Here is a 27,126-nt window from a genome sequence, read left to right as displayed (position 1 = left end):
TGCTACCGAGGTCCTTTGTCCCTGAATTGCTCACACACTCCGGCAGATTCAATGGGGGTCTGGCGGCAGATTTCTTTGACTTTATCGTTGGAAATGCATCTGCTTTGAGTGTCGCAGGATATCCACACATTCTTGCCATCTCTGTCGTAGCATAGCTTTCGTCGGTAAAGTGTGCGGAACAAACGTCCAATTTCTTGCCACTTTCGCATCTTTGGGCCACTGGTGCAACTTGAATGCGCCCCTGTTCGTGTTGTTACACCCTCCGACAACACATCGACGAGGCATGATGTCTCCAAGGTACGGAAAACAGTCGAAAAACCGGAAAATAACAGAGCTGATTTGACTCGGTGTTTGAGAAAATGGTGGATTGCTTCCCGATGCGACGTCATGTTGTGACGTCATCGCTCCGAGAGCGAATATTAGAAAGGCATTTAATTCGCCAAAATTCACCCATTTAGAGTTCGGAAATCGGTTAAAAAAATATATGGTCTTTTTTCTGCAAAATCAAGGTATATATTAACGCTTACATAGGTCTGGTGATAATGTTCCCCTTTAATGCGAAGGGCTACCAGTTTGATACACACTTAAATAAATTGCCAGAAATAGCCAATTTGCTCAATTTACCTTTAATTCTATGCTATTATTAATAATTAATGATATGTATCTTTTACGGAAGGTTTTTGTAGAGAATAAATGATGAAAAAAACACTTAATTGAACGGTTTAAAAAAAGAGAAAACACGAAAAAAATGAAAATTACATTTTGAAACAGTTTATCTTCAATTTCGACTATTTAAAATTCAAAATTCAACCAAAAAAAAGAGAAAAACTTTTTGAAAAATTAAAAAAATAATTTATGGAACATCATTAGTAATTTTTCCTGATTAATATTAATTTTAGAATTTTGATGATATGTTTTAAATAGGTTAAAATCCAATCTGCACTTTGTTAGAATATATAACAAATTGGACCAAGCTATATTTCTAACAAAGACAAATCATTATTTCTTCTAGATTTTCCAGAACAAAAATTTTAAAAGAAATTCAAAAGACTTTGAAATAAGATTTATATTTGATTCTACAGATTTTCTAGATTTGCCAGAATAATTTTTTTGAATTTTAATCATAATAAGTTTGAAGAAATATTTCACAAATATTCTTCGTCGAAAAAAACAGAAGCTAAAATGAAGAATGAAATTAAAATGTATTTATTATTCTTTACAATAAAAAAAATAAATTTACTTGAACATTGATTTCAATTGTCAGGAAAAAAGAGGAAGGAATTTAAAAGGTAAAAAGATATAGGTGTTTAAAAATCCTAACATCATTTTTAAGGTTGTATGTTTTCTCTAAAATTGTCTTTCTGAAAGTTATAAAAAGCAGAGTAAAAAAATAAATGAATTTATTTAAACAAGTGAAGACCAAGTCTTTAAAATATTTTCTTGGATTTTCAAATTCTATTTGAGTTTTGTCTCTTAGAATTAAAAATGTTGAGCAAAGCGAGACCAGCTTGCTAGTAAATAAATACAATTTAAAATATAGAGGCAGCTCACTGGTAAGTGCTGCTATTTGAGCTATTTTTAGAACAGACCAGCGGGCGACTCATCTGGTCCTTACGGGCGACCTGGTGCCCGCAGGCACTGCGTTGGTGACCCCTGTGTTAGAGTGTCCGCCCTGAGATAGGTAGGTTGTGAGTTCAAATAGTACCAAGAATTGGGGGTTAAATCACCCAAAAATTATTTCCGGACGTGGCCACCGCTGCTGCCCACTGCTCCCCTCACTTCCCAGGGGGTGAACAAGGGGATGGGTCAAATGCAGAGGACAAATTTCACCACACCTAGTGTGTGTGTGACAATCATTGGTACTTTAACTTTAAATATAAAATATAAACGGTTTAGCCTACTATATTTTCTGGATTATAAGCCACTACTTTTTTTCCAACGTTTTGAACCATGCGGCTTATAAAACGGTGCGGCCAATTTGTAGATTTTTCTTTACTAACGGCCATAATGTTTAGTATTCTACAAATAGTTTTCATATTACACCGACAGAGACACTGAAAAGGTGAAGTGAATTATATTTATATAGCGCTTTTCTCTAGTGACTCAAAACGCTTTACATAGTGCAACCCGATATCTACTGTAAGTGCAACCCGATATCTAAGTTACATAAGTATCTACAGCTTTTCACACACACACAAGTGAATGCAACGCATACTTGGTCAACAGCCATACAGGTCACTGAGGGTGGCCGTATAAACAACGTTACCACTGTTACAAATATGCGCCACGCTGTGAACCCACACCAAACAAGAATGACAAACACATTTCGGGAGAACATCCGCACCGTAACACAACATAAACACAACAGAACAAATACCCAGAACCCCTTGCAGGACTAACTCTTCCGGGACGCTACAATATACACCCCCCCCCCCCCCCACCACTTCAACCTCCTCATGCACGGGAGAGCATGTCCCAAATTCCAAGCTGCTGTTTTGAGGCATGTTAAAAAAAAATGCACTTTGTGACTCAATAATAAATATGGCAGTGCCATGTTGGCATTTTTTTCCATAACTTGAGTTGATTTATTTTGGAAAACCTTGTTACATTGTTTAATGCATCCAGCGGGGCATCACAACAAAATTAGGCATAAAAATTTGTTAATTCCACGACTGTATATATCGGTATCGGTTGATATCGGAATCAGGAATTAAGATTTGGACAATATCGGCAAAAAAGCCATTATCGGACATCTAGAGTCCCAACCAAAACTAATGTAAAGTATCCAAATTATAGAAGAATAAGTGCTGTTTACATTTGAACAGAGGTGTAGATAACAGAAAGTAACAATCTATTAATAGTAAATTATCAAATAGATTAATAATAGTTTTGAAAAAATAACAACTGGAAATTATGCGATATATCTAAAATCATTATCATTGAAATTATAAGGTACATTTCTATAACACGCATGAAAAGAACTCTATCCCGTAGCCACGCCCCCTCGGGTAAGATACTTCCGATGGTGTGACCTCTGTGGGTATCAATCACGTCAAAAATATACCTTCTCGCTGCTGGATACTAGTAAATGCGTAAATAGAGTTTTAACTTGCACTTCCAGATGTAGCGACCAACTGTAGTTACTGACAATGGGTTTCTGAAGTGTTCCTGAGCCCATGTGGTGATATCCTTTACACACTGATGTCGCTTGTTGATGCAGTACAGCCTGAGGGATTGAAGGTCATGGGCTTAGCTGCTTACGTGCAGTGATTTCTCCAGATTCTCTGAACCCTTTGATGATATTACGGACCGTAGATGGTGAAATCCCTAGATTCCTTGCAATAGCTGGTTGAGAAAGGTTTTTCTTAAACTGTTCAACAAATTTTCTCAAGCATTTGTTGACAAAATAGTGACCCTCGCCCCATCCCTGTTTGTGAATGACTGAGCATTTCATGGAATCTACTTTCATACCCAATCATGGCACCCACCTGTTCCCAATTTGCATGTTCACCTGTGGGATGTTCCAAATAAGTGTTTGATGAGCATTCCTCAACTTTATCAGTATTTATTGCCACCTTTCCCAACTTCTTTGTCACGTGTTGCTGGCATCAAATTCTAAAGTTAATGATTATTTCCAAAAAAACAAAATGTTTATGAGTTTAAACATCAAATATGTTGTCTTTGTAGCATATTCAACTGAATATGGGTTGAAAATGATTTGCAAATCATTGTATTCCATTTATATTTACATCTAACACAATTTCCCAACTCATATGAAAACAGGGTTTGTATTTTGATCAATCATAAATGAAACTTTCAGCACATACACAATGTTGACATCTATAGCTATATTTTGATAAACAATCAAATTAATCTTTCAGCACATACACAACGTAGATATCTAATTATATTTTGATAAACTATCATAAATGAATCTTTCAGAATCTTTCTAATACAAAGGGATTACTTCCAAAAACATTCATGTGACAGCATTTTGTTAATGTGTTATTGGGTATAGTTCATTTCTATATGACATATTTCTGCTGAAACTCTTAGTGGATCCGTCCCGATACAGCAGTGTTTTTCAACCTTTTTTGAGCCAAGGCACATTTTTAGTGTTGAAAAAGTCCGGAGGCACACCACCAGCAGAAATCATTTAAAAACAAAACTCAGTTGACAGTAAAAAGTCGTTGTTGCAATTGTTGGATATGAATTTAAAGCATAACCAACCATGCATCAATATAGCTCTTGTCTCAAAGTAGGTGTACTGTAACGACATGACTTATTTAGAGTTTTTTGCTGTTTTCCTGTGTGTAGTGTTTTAGTTCTTGTCTTGCGCTCCTATTTTGGTGGCTTTTTCTCTCTTTTTTTGGGGTATTTTCCTGTAGCAGTTTCATGTCATCCTTAAAGCGATACTTCCCGCATCTACTTTGTTTTAGCAATCAAGAATATTTCAGTTGTTTGTATCCATCTTTGTGGGGACATTGTTGATTGTCATGTCATGTTCGGATGTACATTGCCTTTGCTCCACAGTAAGTCTTTGCTGTCGTCCAGCATTCTGTTTTTGTTTACTTTGTAGCCAGTTCAGTTTTTGTTTGGTTCTGCATAGCCTTCCCTAAGCTTCAATGCCTTTTCTTAGGGGCACTCACCTTTTGTTTATTTTTGGTTTAAGCATTAGAAACCTTTTTACCTGCACGCTGCCTCCCGCTGTTTCCGACATATACAAAGCAATTAACTACTGGCCGCCACCTACTGATATGGAAGAGTATTACACGGTTACTTTGCCAAGCTCTAGACAGCACCGACACTCAACAACAACACATCATTTGCAGACTATAATTAATGGTTTGCAAAAAATATTTTTAACCCAAATAGGTTAAATTAGATAATCTCCCACAGCACACAAGACTGTATCTCACGGCACACTAGTGTGCCGCAGCACAGTGGTTGAAAAACACTGCGATACAGCATCTACATGTACATATTAATGTAAATAACTTTAAAAAATAAACAATTAATACATTTAAAAAATAGCTTCCGATATTCAAAATGTAAAAATAGAGATAAAGGCATCATGAAATGACAAAAAGCTGACAAGTTCATATCATTAATGAATAAAAAAAAAAAAGTTATATATATATATATATATATATATATATATATATATATCAGTGACGTGCAGTCACTAGAGGCAGGTGAGGCACCGCCTCACATGCCATCATGGAAAGAAAAAAAATGTAAAAAGAAAAAAAAAAGATTTAAATTGTTATATGTATCCAGTGATTATACTATAAAGTTATTTTCCATTTAGCTTCACCAGTTTTAGATTATTTTTATTCAAAATCGCTGAATTTTCACTTTTCAAATACTGAGAAGAGACGGTGCGGTGAACAGCAGCCAGTTGAGGCACATCACTCAGTGCCTCACCATGGATTGCGCAATGACTCGGCTAACTGCTGGCCTGCTGTGCAGTGAGACCGTATTGCTATATGAATTATATTATACATTTCCATAGTTTAGTTAGCTGAGGTATATAATGTACAGTGTATTTTGTCAACAACTGTATGTGTGTAAAGTATTTTTTGTGCTGAGCGATCATAAAACGGCTGCAAAAGACGCACTGGCTGAGGCTCGCCTCCTGCACCCCCGCCATAGAATTGTTATATCAACTAAAGCCCACACTTAAACTTTCCACGTGCAAGATTGAATCTATTTTAAAAAGTTATTTCATAAGAAGCCAAAAAGTGCAAAAACAATAATGTTGGTGTTGGAGGAGTTGTGAATGACTGCAGGGACACAACATTAGATACACCTGCAGACTGCAGGTGTACCTAATTCACAACTCCTCCAACACGAACATTATTGTTTTTGCACTTTTTGGCTTCTTATTAAATAACTTTTGTAACCTATTTTCATGGGCTTTCCTCTTTGTGATGTTAAGTTTCTGTTATGCGCTGTTATACAGTATATGCCTTGAGCTCTTATTTTGAAGGCGCTAAGAGCGGAAGTGATGTCACGTTGCGGAGGTTTTTGAAAGAATGTAAATAAAGTGGTCCTCGTGTAAACGGGAGCCTCTGTGTTTGTTATTTTGTAATTTCTTACAGTACAGGCGACATTTATAAACCCTCGGTTACACTTTTTTAAATAGATTCAATCTTGCACGTGGAAAGTTTAAGTGAGGGCTTTAGTTGTGGACTTAATTTCTAAGTAAAGGTAAGACCATAATAACGTTTTTTTTTTATTAAATGTGCTTTTTTGTGTGCTACAGTTTGTATGTGTAAAGTTAAAGTTAAGTTAAAGTACCAATGATTGTCACACACACACTAGGTGTAATGACATTTGTCCTCTGCATTTGACCCATCCCCTTGATCACCCCCTGGGAGGTGAGGGGAGCAGTGGGCAGCAGCGGCGCAGCGCCCGGGAATAATTTTTGGTGATTTAACCCCCAATTCCAAGCCTTGATGCTGAGTGCCAAGCAGGGAAGAATGCTGGTATGAGCTTTTAAACATAACCCGTTAACTGCTGCCAATCAAATGGTGAATAAGATACTCTTTAGGGTTCATATGTTTGTAAATCTGACTGTGATGAAGTCAGTGCCTCACCAGCTATCAACCTCACCGCACGTCACTGGTATATATGAAATCATGCATGCTTTGGAGCCCCTGCCTGGAAAGAAAATAATGTTTGCCTTGGTGCCCTGAAATATGAGTCCTCCTTTAAGGCAACACTTGCCTTGACCTTAAAAAGTTAAAATGTGAGGCCTGTATATATCGATGAGAACTAAGAAGATATATTCGTCATAAAATAATTGTAATAAAAACTAAGTGGAGGAGTTCAAGTACCTCGGAGTCTTGTTCACGAGTGAGGGAAGAGTGGATGGTGAGATTGACAGGCGGATCGGTGCGGCGTCTTCAGTAATGCGGACGCTGTATCTATCCGTTGTGGTGAAGAAGGAGCTGAGCCGGAAGGCAAAGCTCTCGATTTACCGGTCGATCTACGTTCCTATCCTCACCTATGGTCATGAGCTTTGGGTCATGACCGAAAGGACAAGATCACGGGTACGAGCGGCCGAAATTAGTTTCCTCCACCGGGTGGCGGGGCTCTCCCTTAGAGATAGGGTGAGAAGCTCTGTCATTCGGGGGGAGCTCAAAGTAAAGCCGCTGCTCCTCCACATCGAGAGGAGCCAGATGAGGTGGTTCGGGCATCTGGTCAGGATGCCACCCGAACGCCTCCCTCGGGAGGTGTTTCGGGCACGTCCGACCGGTAGGAGGCCACGGGGAAGACCCAGGACACGTTGGGAAGACTATGTCTCCCGGCTGGCCTGGGAACGCCTCGGGATCCCCCGGGAGGAGCTGGACGAAGTGGCTGGGGAGAGGGAAGTCTGGGCTTCCCTGCTTAGGCTGCTGCCCCTGCGACCCGACCTCAGATAAGCGGAAGAAGATGGATGGATGGATGGACTAAATACTTTCTCATTTTAGTAAGAAAAGATTTATCTGCAGCGTACATTTTTTTTTTAAAGTTGTTTGTTTTAAAAACAACAGACTGAGAAAGCTCGGAGAATATCTGGACTCCCCAGGCAACTTTGCCAGGATCATCTTCATGGACTTCAGCTCCGCCTTCAACTCCCTACAGAAGCATCTACTGATCCGGAAACTACACCAGTTCAACATCCCCCCTCAGCTGATCCACCTCACCCACAACTTCCTCACCGACCGATTGCAAGCAGTAAGGGTGGGCTCAAACACATCCCCGATGCTTACCATCAACACCGGGGTCCCACAGGGATGTGTGTTGAGCCCTTTCCTGTACACACTCTACACCAATGACTGCCGTAGCATCTCACCCACCACAACATACTTAAAATACTCAGATGACACAGCCATTCTCGCACTCCTCTCCAACAGTCAATCCATCCTGGACTATCATAACACAGTCAAACATTTCACAGAGTCATGCACAGCCAGTTATCTGGAAATCAATGTCAATAAAACAAAATAAATATGGTTCAACCCCCCCTCACCTCAGAACCCCATCATCATAAACACACAAACAGTTAAAACAGTTGACACTTTTAAATACCTGGGCATAACCTTGGACAATAAACTCACCTTTGATCAACACACCACGGACATTCAAAAAAGAAGTCAACAAAGACTGTCAGCCAGCCGGAAACTTAAAGGACTATACGTTGCACCTCATCTCCTGTTATTACTTTACCAAAGCATTGTTCAACCCATCCTTCTGTACTGTTCCACATGTTTTTTCACCGTGCTTTCTGTAACCAACCGGACCAAACTCACACGCGTTACAAACATAGCAGCTAAAATCATCGGCCTACCCACACCCAACATTTCAGACATAAACCACAGGTCCATCACCCGACTGGCAAAAACAATAGTCCAGGATATCACTCACCCACTACACCAATACATCATCCCACTACCATTAGGGCGCAGGTACAGAACAATCAAATTCCGGAGGGCCCGCCTCAGGAAAAGCCTGATCCCTGCAGCTATAGCCGCCCTTAACAGCAGGCCCGGCCGACCCGTCTGACAAGCCTGTAAATGTGTGTTAGTCATGTATGATGTCTTTTTGTTCTTTTTTTTGTGTGATGTGTAATGTCTTGTAATGGGCTTCACGGTGGCAGAGGGGTTAGTGCATCTGCCTCACAATACGAAGGTCCTGAGTAGTCTTGGGTTCAATCCCGGGCTCGGGATCTTTCTGTGTGGAGTTTGCATGTTCTCCCCGTGACTGCGTGGGTTCCCTCCGGGTACTCCGGCTTCCTCCCACTTCCAAAGACATGCACCTGGGGATAAGTTGATTGGCAACACTAAATTGGCCCTAGTGTGTGGATGTGAGTGTGAATGTTGTCTGTCTATCTGTGTTGGCCCTGCGATGAGGTGGCGACTTGTCCAGGGTGTACCCCGCCTTCCGCCCGATTGTAGCTGAGATAGGCTCCAGCGCCCCCGCGACCCCAAAGGGAATAAGCGGTAGAAAATGGATGGATGGATGGTGTAATGTCTAGTGTTTAAATGTACGGCAGTGACAATGAATTTCCCCAAGGGGACCAATAAATCTAATCTAATCTAATCTAATAGAGACGAAAGCAAGCGTCCTCACCTTGACATGTGTCCGGTCTCGGCGCGGCAGGCAGCGGTCGCTGAGACCGGGGTTGAGTGGACGGGAGCGCCATCTTGACGGGGCCCACGTACTGAACGTACGTCCCGGGGAAATCGCCTCTCTGCTTGGAGCGCTCGTTGTACCCCAGGAGCCAGCCGAGGCATTCCGGCTCCTCGGCGCGGCCCGGGCGGTAGTTCTCCATGGACAGGAGGGACGCCTTGCTCACCACCAGCAGGTCCCCCGGCTGCAGGTCCAAGTCCTCCTCCTGGTCTTTAGTGAACGCGTACAGCGCCCGGTACTGGAAACCCTCCGTTGCCATTTTGCGTAGGATTATACGGCGCGGGGCCGGGAAAACCGGAAAGGTTTATGAGTCACTGAAGATGATGTCGAGGGACGCCAGAGTCACCTGAAGCTGAGAAGCATTTTCTCAAGTCTGACCTTCCGACTCTTCTCTCAGACCTGCCCGGTGTTGGTGAAGTGGTGCACTTTCCTCAGCTTGATACCCCGGTTGAGCCAGACGATGGAGCAGAGGGAGAGCGTAGGCAACATGCTCTTGCGAGGCCGGATGCTATCGGAGCGGCCTGCTGCGCTCCGATCAAGTGGTCTAAATCAGGAGTGCCGGTGGCAGACTGGGACGGTCTTTAATCCTCTTCGGTTCTGTGACGCTCCCGCATGTTCTGGACGGGGATTACGGCCAACCTGCAGCACAACACAAGCCCAAAAAGAGAAGAATGTGAGGAGTGATCCAAAAAAAGCTGTCATACTTACGAAAGAACGCAAGAAGCAGGAGTTTGGGTTTATTTGGAACATGCATGCATACAACTAGGGCTGGGCGATATATGGAATATACTCCATGTATCGCGGGTTTGTCTCTGCGATATACAAACCCCGTTTCCATATGAGTTGGGAAATTGTGTTAGATGTAAATATAAACGGAATACAATGATTTGCAAATCATTTTCAACCCATATTCAGTTGAATATGCTACAAAGACAACATATTTGATGTTCAAACTGATAAACATTTTTTTTCTGCAAATAATCATTAACTTTAGAATTTGATGCCAGCAACACGTGACAAAGAAGTTGGGAAAGGTGGCAATAAATACTGATAAAGTTGAGGAATGCTCATCAAACACTTATTTGGAACATCCCACAGGTGAACATGCAAATTGGGAACAGGTGGGTGCCATGATTGGGTATAAAAGTAAATTCCATGAAATGCTCAGTCAATCACAAACAAGGATGGGGCGAAGGGTCACCACTTTGTCAACAAATGGCGTGAGCACATTGTTGAACAGTTTAAGAAAAACCTTTCTCAAGCAGCTATTGCAAGGAATTTAGGGATTTCACCATCTACGATCCGTAATATCATCAAAGGGTTCAGAGAATCTGGAGAAATCACTGCACGCAAGCAGCTAAGCCCGTGACCTTCGATCCCTCAGGCTGTACTGCATCAACAAGCGACATCAGTGTGTAAAGGATATCACCACATGGGCTCAGGAACACTTCAGAAACCCACTGTCAGTAACTACAGTTGGTCGCTACATCTGTAAGTGCAAGTTAAAACTCTCCTATGCAAGGTGAAAACCGTTTATCAACAACACCCAGAAACGCCGCCGGCTTCGCTGAGCCTGAGCTCATCTAAGATGGACTGATACAAAGTGGAAAAGTGTTCTGTGGTCTGACGAGTCCACATTTCAAATTGTTTTTGGAAACTGTGAACGTCGTGTCCTCCGGACCAAAGAGGAAAATAACCATCCGGATTGTTATAGGCGCAAAGTTGAAAAGCCAGCATCTGTGATGGTATGGGGGTGTATTAGTGCCCAAGACATGGGTAACTTAATTAATGCTGAAAGGTACATACAGGTTTTGGAGCAACACATGTTGCCATCCAAGCAACGTAACCATGGACGCCCTTGCTTATTTCAGCAAGACAATGCCAAGCCACGTGTTACATCAACATGGCTTCATAGTAAAAGAGTGCGGGTACTAGACTGGCCTGCCTGTAGTCCAGACCTTTCTCCCATTGAAAATGTGAAAAATATGAAGTCTAAAATACCACAACGGAGACCCCCGGACTGTTGAACAACTTAAGCTGTACATCAAGCAAGAATGGGAAAAAATTCCACCTGAGAAGCTTCAAAAATGTGTCTCCTCAGTTCCCAAACGTTTACTGAGTGTTGTTAAAAGGAAAGGCCATGTAACACAGTGGTGAACATGCCCTTTCCCAACCACTTTGGCATGTGTTGCTGCCATTAAATTCTAAGTTAATTGTTATTTGCAAAAAAAAAAAAAAAAAGTTTATGAGTTTGAACATCAAATATGTTGTCTTTGTAGTGCATTCAATTGAATATGTTTGAAAATGATTTGCAAATCATTGTATTCCGTTTATATTTACATCTAACACAATTTCCCAACTCATATGGAAACGGGGTTTGTAGAAAATGACTATATCGTGATATTGGAGTATACCAGGCCTGGACAATTATTTTGCCAAATTTAGAGAAACAAATGTTTCTGAGGGCCGGTATATCTATTTTTAGGAACACTAAAACAAAATCTCACAATAATGTCTGATTGAAAGTTAGAAATGGAATTTTAAATTTTTTTACTGAATGAGACACCCAGAATGTACATGAAAATAAAGAATGTGGGATTTACAATATTATCTATGAACGATAAAACACTGAATATTGACAACATATGAACGTCACACCCTCTTTCGATTGACATATTTTACAATCAAGCAAAATGCAATAAACACAGCGAAATATGAACAACAAACGGTAAAAAAAAAGACCCATCTACAATCTGATATAACTGATATATTGCAAAGCTTTACAACTTTGTTAAAAAAAAAAAACCTGCATTTCAGGCTGGCCGCACTGGAAACACTCTGCGGAAACGCTCCACACCCATACTGCTTGGTGCCTCGTCTGAGCTGCTGTGACTTAATTACCATAGTAACTAATTAGATCAGTGGTCCCCAACTACCGATTTGGACCGGGCCTCACAAGAAATTAAAAAAATGTTGATTTAATTTTTTTTTTATGAAATCAACATAAAAAACACAATATATACATTATATATCAATATAGATCAATACTACGGAGCCCCTAAAGGGACATGGGGGAATTTTTTTTTTTAGATATGTATCTCCTGCGCACGAGAAACTTTTTATTAAAAAAAAAAAAATATATATATATATATATATATATATATATATATTTATTTTTTTTTTAAATAAAAAGTTTCTCCTGCGCACGAGAAACTTTTTATTTAAAAAAATAAATATATATATATATTTTTTTTAATAAACTTTTTATTAAAAAAAAAAATATATATATATATATATATATATATATATATTTTTTTTTTTTTTTTTTTTATGTCCTGTCCAGCTTCTCAGGCAAATCATATAGTTGATGTAGATGCCCATGTCAGCTGTTCAGATTTACTTTACAAAAGAGAAGTGTAGGATACTTCTCTTGTTGCCTTATTTGTATTTGACTTTATTAAATGTATTTATATTATCATTTAGTGCAGCCGGGCCGGAGCAGGAGGGGATAGAAAGAGAAAAAAAAAGAAGACAGAGGGGGAAATTGTGGGGACAAGAGGGGGATTAGACAGAGAGACAAAAACAACAACAGCAAACAACAACAACAACAACAATAGAGCAACATCAGCAAATATGACATGTACAAATATGATGGTAAAAGTAATAGCAAATAAGCAGTTAGCGAAAAATAAAAAATAATACAGAAATGACAATGAGCATTATTACACTACAAATGGATCAATACAAATACCAATAGAAATAGCGCTATTGATAATGAACAATACCAATAATTTACCTTTATTATCAACAATACAGTTGTTTAAATGCAACAATACATATACGTAATGATAACTTGAGATACGAAAGAATGCAGAAAAATGGAGGGGGAAAAAGAGAAGCAACCTACATTAACCTTGTAGATTGTTATAGTCACAATAGGTTAAGCTTTGTCAGTGTGCCATGTGTTACACCCAGTTTACCCTAGGGCAACAACGTTAATATATGTTTGATGAAACGTGATTATGTGCATGAGTGTAAGTATGCATATGTACTTGTATATGTACAGAATGTGTTTTTTTTTTTTTTTTTTAAATAAAAAGTTTCTCGTGCGCAGGAGATACATATCTAAAAAAAAAAAAAAATAAAAAAAAATATATATATATATATATATATATATTTATTTTTTTTTTTAATAAAAAGTTTCTCGTGTGCAGGAGATACATATCTAAAAAAAAAATTCCCCCATGTCCCTTTAGGGGCTCCGTACAATACAGTCTGCAGGAATACAGTCTGTAAGCACAAATGATTGTATTTCTTTATATAAAAATAAAAAATAAAAATAAAAATCCAAGCTGCTGTTTTGAGGCATGTTAAAAAAAAAAAGCCCTTTGTGACTTCAATAATAAATATGGCAGTGCCATGTTGGCATTTTTTTCCATAACTTGAGTTGATTTATTTTGGAAAACCTTGTTACATTGTTTAATGCATCACAACAAAATTAGGCATAATAATGTGTTCATTCCACGACTGTATATATCGGTATTGGTTGATATCGGAATCGGTAATTAAGAGTTGGACAATATCGGAATATCGGATATCGTCAGAAAAGCCATTTTCGGACATCTCTAGTTGTGATGCTAGCGGAGCGGTGTGAGTGGTAAAACGAGAGAAAGAAGATCGTAATCTGGTAACAAATGGAGGAAGAATTAATTCCCAAGGGGGTCCATCGTCTGGCGGTGGTTTGGCTTCAAGCGGGAAGATGTTGAACAGACAACCGTAATATGTCAAGTATGTGGCAAAAGCGTTGCTACAAAAAGTAGCATTACTGCTAATATATAGCATCGTTTGAAAAGTCACCCGCTAGAGAATGAGGAGTGCTTGAAACGCCGCATGCCACACCCAACAAAATGGCGAAGCAACCTGCACATCAACACCGTATGAAACAAATAGTCAACAACAGAAGGAGATAACGTCCGCAGGAACCTACCACATAGTGAAGGACATACACTATTTGATTTCCTATTATGCAGCTCATTTTTATTTGACACTTATTGAAATATCTTGTGTGACATCATGCACAAAAGTGCACTTTATTTGTTTTAAACTATTGTAGTGGCGTTCTGTACAAAAAGTGCACTTTCATTTAGTGTTGTTTTGATATGTCATCTTAGTGACATCATGCACAAAAGTGCACTAATAGCTTGTTTTAAAATGTCTCTGACAATCTTGCACTTTCTGTTTTGGAAATGACATGAATGTTTGTGCCACTGCTTAATAACTGTTTAATAAATACACTTTTAGTTGTGATTTCCCTCTCTGCATGAAAGTTTAAAAGTAGCATATATTAATGCAGTATGAAGAATAATGTTTTAATGTAGACACATAGAATCATCATACTGCTGTGATTATATGCATCAAGTGTTCATTCAAGGCTAAGGCAAAATATGGAGATACAGTTAGGTCCATAAATATTTGGACATTGACACAATTTTCAGTATTCCAACTCTGTACAACACCACAATGGATTTGAAATGAAACAATCAAGATGTGCTTTAAGTACAGACTTTGAGCTTTAATTTGAGGGTATTTACATCCAACTCAGGTGAACGGTGTAGGAATTACAACACATTTTATATGTGCCTTCCACTTTTTAAGGGACCAAAAGTAATTGGACAATTGGCTCCTCAGCTGTTCCATGGCCAGATGTGTGTTATTCCCTTGTTTTTTTCATTTACTTAATTTACAAAGAGCAGATAAAAGGCCTAGATGTCATTTCAAGAGTGGTATATTAGTTTGGAATCTGGGGAGGTCACCTCTCAATATGAAGTCCAAAGAGCTGTCCATATCAGTGAAGCAAGCCATCATTGGGCTGAAAAATCAAAACAAAGCCATCAGAGAGATAGCAAAAACATGAGGTGTGGCCAAATCAACGGTTTGGTACATTCTTAAAAAGAGAGAGCGCACTGCTAAGCTCGGCAACACCCAAAGACCTGGAAGACCACGGAAAACAAGTGTAGTGGATGACAGACAAATACCTTTCCTTGTCAAGAAAAAGCCCTTCACAACAGTTGGCCAGATGAAGAAAACTCTCCAAGAGGTAGGTGTATCTGTGTCCAAGTCAACAATTATGAGAAGACTTCACCAGAGGAAATACAGAGGCTTCATCACAAAGCGTAAACCATTGGTGAGCCTCAAAAACAGGAAGGCCAGATTAGAGTTTGCCAAGAAACATGTAAAAGAGCCTGTGCAGTTCTGGAACAACAACGTATGGCCAGATGAGACAAAGATCAACTTGTAGCAGAATGATGGAAAGAGAAGAGTATGGAGGAGGCAAGGAACTGCTCAAGATCCAAAGCATACCACCTCTTCAATGAAACATGGTGGTGGTAGTGGCATGCATGGCTGCCAGTGGAACTGGATCTTTTATATTTATTGATGATGTGACAGCTGACAAAAGCAGCAGAATTAATTCTGAAGTGTTTGGGGCAATATTATCTGCTCATATTCAGCCTAATGCTTCAAAACTCATTGGACGGCGCTTCACAATGCAGATGGGCAATGACCCTAAGCATACTGCGAAAGCAACCAAAGAGTTTTTTAAGGCAAAGAAATGGAATGTTCTGCAATGGCCAAGTCAATCACCTGACCTGAATCCCATCGAGCATGAATTTCACTTGCTGAAGACGAAACTGAAGGGAAAATGCCCAAAGAACAAGCAGGAAGTGTAGACAGCTGCAACAGAGGCCCGGCAGAGTATCACCATGGACCAAACCCAGCGTCTGGTGATGTCTATGTGTTCCACACTTCAGGCTGTCATTGACTTCAAAGGATTTGCAACAAAGTATTAAAAAGTGACAATTTGATTTATGATTATGTTAGTTTGTCCAATTACTTTTGGTCCCTTAAAAAGTGGAAGGCACATATAAAATGTGTTGTAATTCCTACACCGTTCACCTGAGTTGGATGTAAATACCCTCAAATTAAAGCTCAAAGTCTGCACTTAAAGCACATCTTGATTGTTTCATTTCAAATCCATTGTGGTGTTGTACAGAGCTGGAATACTGAAAATTGTGTCAATGTCCAAATATTTATGGACCTAACTGTATATATGGTGTATCGTGACATGGCCTAAAAATATGGAGATATTAATAAAAGGCCATATCGCCCAGCCCTACATACAACATGATACATCACAATTTCCGGTTTCTCTGTTCAACATGTTCGAAAAAGAGTAGGAAGAAGCAGAGCTGATTAAATCTTACCCCTTTTCTTTTACATAGCAGTTGCTAAAATTTTTGCTCACTTCCTGTTCTCAGGTTATCCACAATATACTCCATAAGTCAGTGTTTTTCAACCACTGTGCCGCGGCACACTAGTGTACCGTGAGATATTGTTTGGTGTGCCGTGGGAAATTATGTCATTTCACCTAATTGGGTTAAAAATATTCTTTGCAAACCAGTAATTATTGTTTATGCTGTGAAGAGCTCGGCAGAGTAACCGTGTAATACTCTTCCATATCAGTAGGTGGCAGCGGGTAGCTAATTGCTTTGTCGATGTCAGGAACATGGTTTGTCGTGATCACAATATGCGGTAGGCAGTGTGCAGGTAAAAAAGTATCTAATGCTTTAACCAAAAATAAACAAAAAGGCATTGAAGCTTAGAGATGGCTATGCAAAACAAAACTAAAACTGAACTGGCTGGAAAGTAAACAAAAACAGAATGCTGGACGACAGCAAAGACTTACAAGCATGTGGAGCAGCAGACAGCGTCCACAAAGTGCATCCGTATATGACATGACAATCAACAACAAAATAGGAGCGCCAGACAAGAAGTAAAACACTACACACGGGAAAACACACAAAAACTCAAAATAAGTCACAGCGTGATGTGACAGGTGGTGACAGTACACCTACTTTGAGACAAGAGCTGCAGTGATGCATGCTTGGTTATGGTTTGAATTCATATCCAACAATTGGGAGAACGACTTTTTACTGTCAATATCGGCTGCTGAGTTTCATTTTTTAATGTTTTCTGCTGGTGGTGTGCCTCTGGATTTTTTCAATGAAAAAATGTGCCTGGGCTCAGAAAAGGTTGAAAAACACTGCCATAAGTAATCACAATAAAAATAAATAAATATTAATTGGTGAAGTAAGTTATGTTTCTTATGGTGAGATGAGTAAGATTATCTAGATCAGTGGTTCTTAACCTGGGTTCGATGGAACCCTAGGGGTTCGGTGAGTCGGGCTCAGGGGTTCGGCGGAGGTCAAGACACACCGACTCATCGTGTGAATAAAAACTTCTCCCTATCGGCGTATTACGGATACGGCAACAGCAGAAGTCAGACTGATTTGCAGGTGTGTAATTTGTTGTGAGTTTATGCACTGTGTTGGTTTTGTTCTTTGAACAAGGTGATGTTCATGCACGCTTCATTTTGTGCACCAGTAATAAAACATGGTAACACTTTAGTATGAGGAACATATTCACCATTAATTAGTTGCTTATTAACATGCAAATTAGTAACATATTTTCACCGGTCGAAAATGCATAATAAAGAAGGAAAAAAACATATAAGTCGCATTTTTTGGGGAAATGTATTTGATAAAAGCCAACACCAAGAATAGACATTTGAAAGGCAATTTAAAATTAATAAGGAATAGTGAACAACAGGCTGAATAAGTGTACATTATATGAGGCATAAATAACCAACTGGTGTGTTAATGTAACATATTATGGTAAGAGTCATTCAAATAACTATAACATATAGAACATGCTATACGTTTACCAAACAATCTGTCACTCCTAATCGCTAAATCCCATGAAATCTTATACGTCTAGTCTCTTACGTGAATGAGATAAATAATATTATTTGATATAATATGTTAATAATTTCACACATAAGTCGCTCCTGAGTATAAGTCGCACCCCCGGCCAAACTATGAAAAAAACTGCGACTTATAGTCCGAAAAATACGGTAAATAAAATGGAATTTCAATACCACTGTTTTTAGCGGTAAATTCTTGTTGTTTTAATGTTTTTATTGTTTGTTTTTTAATGTTTTAGTGTCTTACTGTATTTACAAAAAAACAGTACCAAAGTTGATTTTACAGTAAAAAAAACAACACTCAGGAGGCAGAATTGAACCGTAAAATCTATTGCCAATTTTACAGTGTAGAATTTGATTGATAATTTGTTTTGAAATCATAAGTGAAGCAGATATTTATCTTTTGTTTTTTTTAACAAAAAACATTTTTGGAATACATATTTTGATAATATTGAATTTTAAAAGATATGCAAATGCATGCAGAACATGATTTTTAATGGCAAAAGGGAAAGAACAAATATATTTAGTAATTATATTTACCGGGTTTTTTCGGAGTATAAGTCGCACCGGAGTATAAGTCGCACCGGCCGAAAATGCATAATAAAGAAGGGAAAAAAAACATATATAAGTCGCACTGGAGTATAAGTCGCATTTTTTGGGGAAATTTATTTGATAAAAGCCAACACCAAGAATAGACATTTGAAAGGCAATTTAAAATAAATAAAGAATAGTGAACAACAGGCTGAATAAGTGTACGTTATATGAGGCATAAATAACCAACTGGTATGTTAATGTAACATATTATGGTAAGAGTCATTCAAATAACTATAACATATAGAACATGCTATACGTTTACCAAACAATCTGTCACTCCTAATCGCTAAATCCCATGAAATCTTATACGTCTAGTCTCTTACGTGAATGAGATCAATAATATTATTTGATATAATGTGTTAATAATTTCACACATAAGTCGCTCCTAAGTATAAGTCGCACCCCCGGCCAAACTATGAAAAAAACTGCGACTTATAGTCCGAAAAATACGGTAAATAAAATGGAATTTCAATACCACTGTTTTTAGCGGTAAATTCTTGTTGTTTTAATGTTTTTATTGTTTGTTTTTTAATGTTTTAGTGTCTTACTGTATTTACAAAAAAACAGTACCAAAGTTGATTTTACAGTAAAAAAAAACAACTCAGGAGGCAGAATTGAACCGTAAAATCTATTGCCAATTTTACAGTGTAGAATTTGATTGATAATTTGTTTTGAAATCATAAGTGAAGCAGATATTTATCTTTTTTTTTTTTTTTAACAAAAAACATTTTTGGAATACATATTTTGATAATATTGAATTTTAAAAGATATGCAAATGCATGCAGTACATGATTTTTAATGGCAAAAAAGGGAAAGAACAAATATATTTAGTAATTATATTTACCGGTTTTTTTCGGAGTATAAGTCGCACCGGCCGAAAATGCATAATAAAGAAGGGAAAAAAACCATATATAAGTCGCACTGGAGTATAAGTCGCATTTTTTGGGGAAATGTATTTGATAAAAGCCAACACCAAGAATAGACATTTGAAAGGCAATTTAAAATAAATAAAGAATAGTGAACAACAGGCTGAATAAGTGTACATTATATGAGGCATAAATAACCAACTGGTATGTTAACGTAACATATTATGGTAAGAGTCATTCAAATAACTATCGCCTTCCGCCCGATTGTAGCTGAGATAGGCTCCAGCGCCCCCCGCGACCCCAAAGGGAATAAGCGGTAGAAAATGGATGGATGGATAACATATAGAACATGCTATACGTTTACCAAACAATCTGTCACTCCTAATCGCTAAATCCCATGAAATCTTATACGTCTAGTCTCTTACGTGAATGAGATCAATAATATTATTTGATATTTTACGGTAATGTGTTAATAATTTCACACATAAGTCGCGCCTGAGTATAAGTCGCACCCCCGGTCAAACTATGAAAAAAACTGCGATTTATAGTCCGAAAAATACGGTAGATTAATAATCAATTTTTTACCACTTGTCCTTAATAATTTTGACAAAATAATAAAATGATAATATGTTATTGCATACATCAGCAGACAATTAAGAGTCTTTGTTTGTTTACTTCCTACTAAAAGAAAAGTTGTCTTGTATGGTCACTATTTTATTTAAGGGCAAACTTGCAATAAGAAACATGTTTAATGTACCATAAGATTTTTTGTTAAAATACAGTCAATAATGTTAATAATTTTGTGGTCTCCTTTATTTAGAAAAGTATCGAAAAGTACTGAAAAGTATCATCTTGGTACCGCTACCAAAATATTGGTATCGGGACAACACTAGTGTGCAGTCTATAACATCCTAATTGAGTATAATAACGCACAGCATCGCCCTTGGATTAGCATTGTGCATCCCACTGCCATAGCCAACTCAGTGAATGAAACCCTCGCTATAACTCACTGCTCCTCTCCACTCAGAGGACAGAGGGGGAGAAGAACCTCACACCTGCAACCTCACCAATAATTGCAACACGTAGGATTGCTATTTTTTTGTATCTCTTCAAAAGGGACCGACGATGAATTTTGTCTTTTTTGACGTATAAATGTTACAAGTTTGGACACTTATGGTAAACTAGGCCTGGGCCTGTAACACATTTTGCTTGACGATATATTGACCAACAAATGATTGCCGACAAACAATATTATTGCTATTATTTTTTTATGAGACTAAATTAACCATTGATTTAATAATAATACATAATAATTAATGTACATCCTTTCAAATGCAATAAACTTGTATTTCTCGTGTATTTTAATTTTTATTGAAATGAAAAAGTTTAAATCTCCAATTTAAGAAAAACAAAACAAATAATACAATATACTTTGTTTGTTAGCAAAATTCTACACTTTTCCAAACTATGAAAAAAACTGCGACTTATAGTCCGAAAAATACCGTAATGCCTTATTCGGCATGGCCTTATTAAAACCCTAACCCTCTAACCCTGGCCCTAACCCTAACACTAAACAAAAAACTCTAAATTAAGTCTTTGTTACTTAGAATATGTTCCCCATCCTAAAGTGTTACCAAAAACATATAACTTTGTCTTGAATTTGAAAAAAAACAACATTTTATTTTTCACTAAAGAAGGGTTGGGTGAATGCGCATATGAAACTGGTGGGGTTCGGTACCTCCAACAAGGTTAAGAACCACTGGTGTAGATGGATGGATGGAATAAATTCAGAATGTTTATCACAATTCTTCTTTGTACAGTTTGAAGAGTTTCTTGAAGTGGATCATATTAGTACATTGTTTGATTGATTTGCTTAATCCATTCCATCATTTAATTCCACCTACTGATATACTAAAGGTTGTAAGTGTTGTATGTGCGTACAAATGTTTTAAATTACATTTCTCTCTAAGATTATATTTCTTCTCTTTTGTTGAGAAGAATTGTTGTATATTCTTGGCTAGCAAGTTATAGTTTGCTTTGTGCATCATTTTAGCTGTTTGCAAATTCACAATGTCGTGGAATTTTAGTATTTTCGATTCAATGAATATAGGGTTTGTATGTTCTCTATATCCAACATTATGTATTATTATATTTTTTGTAACACCGTTAATGAATGAAGTGTACTTTTGTAGTTATTTACCCATATTTCTACACAATGTGATACATTTCACAGTAATGGGGTAAATACCGCAGTTCTCAGGTGAAGAAGCCGAGCTTAGATACGTGCATGGAAATGGCGAACATGCCGCTGCGTCACGACCAAGTGAATTAATGAATTATATTTATATAGCGCTTTTCTCTAGTGACTCAAAGCGCTTTACATTGTGAAACCCAATATCTAAGTTACATTTATAAAGGGGAACATTATCACCAGACCTATGTAAGCGTCAATATATACCTTGATGTTGCAAAAAAAAGACCATATATTTTTTTAACCGATTTCCGAACTCTAAATGGGTGAATTTTGGCGAATTAAACGCCTTTCTATTATTCGCTCTCGGAGCGATGATGTCACAACGTGACGTCACATCGGGAAGCAATCCGCCATTTTCTCAAACACCGAGTCAAATCAGCTCTGTTATTTTCCGTTTTTTCGACTGTTTTCCGTACCTTGGAGACATCATGCCTCGTCGGTGTGTTGTCGGAGGGTGTAACAACACGAACTGGGACGGATTCAAGTTGCACCAGTGGCCCAAAGATGCGAAATTCGCAAGAAATTGGACGAAATTTGTTCAAAATACGAGGGTGTGGGGAAAGCCGACGAAAATGGTCAGTCGTCAAAAGAAATCTGCCGCCAGACCCCCATTGAATCTGCCGGAGTGTGTGAGCCATTCAGGGACAAAGGACCTCGGTAGCACGGCAAGCAATGGCGGCAGTTTGTTCCCGCAGACGAGCGAGCTAAACCCCCTGGATGTCTTGGCTAACACCGCTTCTACCGTCCCTTATGCCACCGAAGGTGATCAAGAGAAGAATATCGACCCTAGCTTCCCTGGCCTGCTGACATCAACTCCAAAACTGGACAGATCAGCTTTCAGGAAAAGAGAGCGGATGAGGGTATGTCTACAGAATATATTAATTGATGAAAACTTTATTCATTACTCGCGGTTTTACGTAAATTATTATACATAAACTGTGTTTACCAATAATTTAGCTTAAAAACATTACAACACTTAAAAACAAACACATACCAATCGTTGATTAGAAGGCGATCGCCGAATTCGTCCTCGCTTTCTCCCGTGTCGCTGGCTGTCGTGTCGTTTTCGTCGGTTTCGCTTGCATACGGTTCAAACCGATATGGCTCAATAGCTTCAATTTCTTCTTCAATTTCGCTTAAGCCGCTGAAATCCGAGTCTGAATCCGAGCTAATGTCGCCAAACCTTGCTGTTCTATCCGCCATGTTTGTTTGTATTGGCATCACTATGTGACGTCACAGGAAAATGGACGGGTGTATATAACGATGGTTAAAATCAGGCACTTTGAAGCTTTTTTTAGGGATATTGCGTGATGGGTAAAATTTTGAAAAAAACTTTGAAAAATAAAATAAGCCACTGGGAACTGATTTTTAATGGTTTTAACCCTTCTGAAATTGTGATAATGTTCCCCTTTAAACCAGTGTGGGTGGCACTGGGAGCAGGTGGGTAAAGTGTCTTTGCCCAAGGACACAATGGCAGTGACTAGGTTGGCAGAAGCAGGGATCGAACCTGGAACCCTCAAGTTGCTGGCACGGCCACTCTACCAACCGAACTATACCGCCCACGCAATATAGCACAATGGGATACATTTCACAGTAATAGGGTAAATACAGCAGTTCTCAAGTGAAGAATCCCAGCTTAGATACGTGCATGAAAATGGCGAACAAGCGCTTCTGCAGTTTTCGGCATGATGCCGCTGCGTCACCACCAAACAGCAAACTGGGTCCCTGGACGGGAGCCTCCGTTCCCTCCACGCCACGTTCACACACGCACAATTTGTGAAATCAACATCCCCTGCGAGTCGTCGCACATTCCCAGAAAAATATTCCGAAGAGCGAGAATACGAGAAAAAAAAAAACGTACTAGAAATTAGAAGTCTTCGCAACGTTTCGTTATCTGCAAGTGAGAAAAGAAGGCGGCGTGTTGTTGCCTGGGAAATATTTCTGCCTTCATTCTGTCAGAAGAGCTACATGGCTCCATGGCGAGATGACAGATAGTGACACTGAAAACATCACCAAATTACCTTCTCAAATATTACCACGCACAAAATAAATAAGCGCCAAGTCAAATGATGAACAAATAACGCTTCTAAAGAGTGGATTTTATGCATAACACATCGGTTTGTAAATGTCGAACTATTGTGGCGAAATCGGTGAAAAACGTCTGTACCGTCGCAGAATAGAGCGGGCCCAAAAAAACGTCCCGAAGTTCCAGTTATTGGGGGGGAAGAGATGGCGAGCGAGGACGAGGAGAAGAGATTAGGGTATGCAGATTAAGAACAACATCTGCATTGGCAGGTGAAGAAGCCCAGCTTAGATACGTGCATGAAAATGGCGAAAATGCGCTTGTGCAGTTTTCGGCATGATGCCGCTGCGTCACCACCAAACAGCAAACTGGGTCCCTGGACGGGAGCCTCCGTTCCCTCCACGCCACGTTCACACACGCACAATTTGTGAAATCAACATCCCCTGCGAGTCGTCGCACATTCCCAGAAAAATATTCCGAAGAGCGAGAATACGAGAAAAAAAAAAACGTACTAGAAATTAGAAGTCTTCGCAACGTTTCGTTATCTGCAAGTGAGAAAAGAAGGCGGCGTGTTGTTGCCTGGGAAATATTTCTGCCTTCATTCTGTCAGAAGAGCTACATGGCTCCATGGCGAGATGACAGATAGTGACACTGAAAACATCACCAAATTACCTTCTCAAATATTACCACGCACAAAATAAATAAGCGCCAAGTCAAATGATGAACAAATAACGCTTCTAAAGAGTGGATTTTATGCATAACACATCGGTTTGTAAATGTCGAACTATTGTGGCGAAATCGGTGAAAAACGTCTGTACCGTCGCAGAATAGAGCGGGCCCAAAAAAACGTCCCGAAGTTCCAGTTATTGGGGGGGAAGAGATGGCGAGCGAGGACGAGGAGAAGAGATTAGGGTATGCAGATTAAGAACAACATCTGCATTGGCAGGTGAAGAAGCCCAGCTTAGATACGTGCATGAAAATGGCGAAAATGCGCTTGTGCAGTTTTCGGCATGATGCCGCTGCGTCACCACCAAACAGCAAACTGGGTCCCTGGACGGGAGCCTCCGTTCCCTCCACGCCACGTTCACACACGCACAATTTGTGAAATCAACATTCCCTGCGAGTCGTCGCACATTCCCAGAAAAATATTCCGAAGAGCGAGAATACGAGAAAAAAAAATTCATACTAGAAATTAGAAGCCTTCGCAACATTTCGTTATCTGCAAGTGAGAAAAGAAGGCGGCGTGTTGTTGCCTGGGAAATATTTCTGCCTTCATTCTGTCAGAAGAGCTACATGGCTCCATGGCGAGATGACAGATAGTGACACTGAAAACATCACCAAATTACCTTCTCAAATATTACCACGCAGAAAATAAACAAACGTGAATTCAAATGATGAACAAATAACGCTTCTAAAGAGTGGATTTTATGCATAACACATCGGTTTGTAAATGTCGAACTCTTGTGGCAAAATGGGTGAAAAACGTTGGCCGTACCGTCGCAGAATAGAGCGGGCCCAAAAAAACGTCCCGAAGTTCCAGTTACTGGGGGGAAGAGATGGCGAGCGAGGACAAGAAGAGATTAGGGTATGCAGATTAAGAACAACATCTGCATTGGCAGGTGAAGAAGCCGAGCTTAGATATGTGCATGAAAATGGCGAACATGCACTTGTGCAGTTTTCGGCATGATGCCGCTGCGTCACCACCAAACAGCAAACTGGGTCCCTGGACGGGAGCCTCCGTTCCCTCCACGCCACGTTCATTGTGAAATCAACAACCCCTGCGAGTCGTTGCACATTCCCAGAAAAATATTCCGAAGAGCGAGAATACGAGAAAAAAACGTACTAGAATTTAGAAGCCTTCGCAACATTTCGTTATCTGCAAGTGAACAAAGAAGGCGGCGTGTTGTTGCCTGGGAAATATTTCTGGCTTCATTCTGTCAGAAGAGCTACATGGCTCCATGGCGAGATGACAGATAGTGACACTGAAAACATCACCAAATTACCTTCTCAAATATTACTATGCACAAAATAAATAAGCGCCAAGTCAAATGATGAACAAATAACGCTTCTAAAGAGTGGATTTTATGCATAAAACATCGGTTTGTAAATGTCGAACTATTGTGGCAAAATGGGCGAAAAACGTCTGTACCGTCGCAGGGGAGAGCGGGCCCAAAAAAACGTCCCGAAGTTCCAGTTACTGGGGGGGAAGAGATGGCGAGCGAGGACAAGAAGAGATTAGGGTACGCAGATTAAGAACAACATCTGCAGTCTGTAGACCAGCCGAGGACGACGATCACATTAGCCACGACGCAGGTAGACACGCCGGCGACACGGCCCGGAGAAGTGCGTGCAAGTTTTGGCCGTCTGTGGCGGGAGTCGCCGGCTATTCAGGGCGACGTTTGAAATAAAATACGCTCCAAAAACCAAACAACCACAGGCCTGGTTTGCCAGGGCCCGGCGACGTTGTGAAACCAGTTGAGAAATGTTAGCAGAATGGATGCAGCGCAGACGCTAAAAACACACACAAAAAAAACAACACCCCTTTAGCGTCGGTTAGCTTCGAATCCCAAAAGGCGTGCTTGCAGAGTCCCCGTTATGTTGTGGTGCCAGACCGCAAACCGTTCGGAGTTCTAAACGTCGTTTTTTTTTCAACAAAAAAAAACGAGAGCGATGGAAGAGTTGGAGGACGCGGCCGAGTGCAACACTCACCCCACTTTTGGTTGAGAGAGACAGCCGGACAGGCGCAGCCAGACTCTCCGTGCAACATCCTTCCCAGTCGAGAAGCGAGAGGTGCCAGGCGAGACACGTGGCACTGGCATACCCAACCACAGCCCGCAATCCTCACACCACCATGCCCCCCCCCTTTAGCCCTACCCCCTCCCTCCACCTGCTCCACACCCCCTCCTCTCCAAAACTCCCACAGTCCTGCCCCCTCCCCATCCTCGCTCGGCCCAAAAAAAAAAAGTCCCGTGGTTTATCCCGTCTCCATGCCTGGCTTGTCACATACGTCCGGCAGGAAACAAGTTGAGGAAAAATGGCCGTCGTGCGCCACTCCGTCTTTTCACGACTTACTTCCAGCGCGCCAAAAGTGCGAGGGAGAAGACGGGCGGCCCGAGCGGGGCTGGGATAGCGCCGGAGCAGCTCGCCGTGAAAAGCGGCGGCCGGCCAGCTCGGCATCAGGAGATCCATCCCTCTCCTCTTGAGCAACTTTCTCTTCAGTCGGAGAGCGGGAAGAAAGCGGGAGCACTTTGCCGTCAGCAGACTCCGCGCGGCTGAGGGAGACCGCAGGAAAATAATTAATGAATAGGCAGCAAGTAACTCGCTGTTGCTAGAGCGAGGGAAAGCTCTCCCCGCGAGGTGATTGGCTGGCGCCGAGACCATGTGCTAC

General features: G+C 39.9%; 1 protein-coding gene across 3 annotated transcripts in view; it reads right to left on the bottom strand.

Annotated features, from left to right (window-relative positions):
- pik3r2 (phosphoinositide-3-kinase, regulatory subunit 2 (beta)) overlaps positions 1 to 27,126 on the bottom strand; it is a 150,456-nt gene that overhangs the window by 96,155 nt on the left and 27,175 nt on the right. For 2 of the 3 annotated variants that reach the window (XM_061941605.2, XM_061941618.2), the window contains exon 2: positions 9,121 to 9,819. In XM_061941605.2, the coding sequence (XP_061797589.1) occupies positions 9,121 to 9,439 (319 nt within the window). In that variant the 5' untranslated portion in view covers positions 9,440 to 9,819. Of the gene's footprint in view, positions 1 to 9,120; positions 9,820 to 26,447; positions 26,595 to 27,126 lie in introns of those variants that run through there. The other variant, XM_061941612.2, reaches the window with a different exon arrangement.

This window comes from Nerophis lumbriciformis, linkage group LG03 (assembly GCF_033978685.3).
Source record: "Nerophis lumbriciformis linkage group LG03, RoL_Nlum_v2.1, whole genome shotgun sequence".
NCBI classification, from domain to species: domain Eukaryota; kingdom Metazoa; phylum Chordata; class Actinopteri; order Syngnathiformes; family Syngnathidae; genus Nerophis; species Nerophis lumbriciformis.
This window is presented reverse-complemented; position numbering and strand designations above follow the sequence as displayed.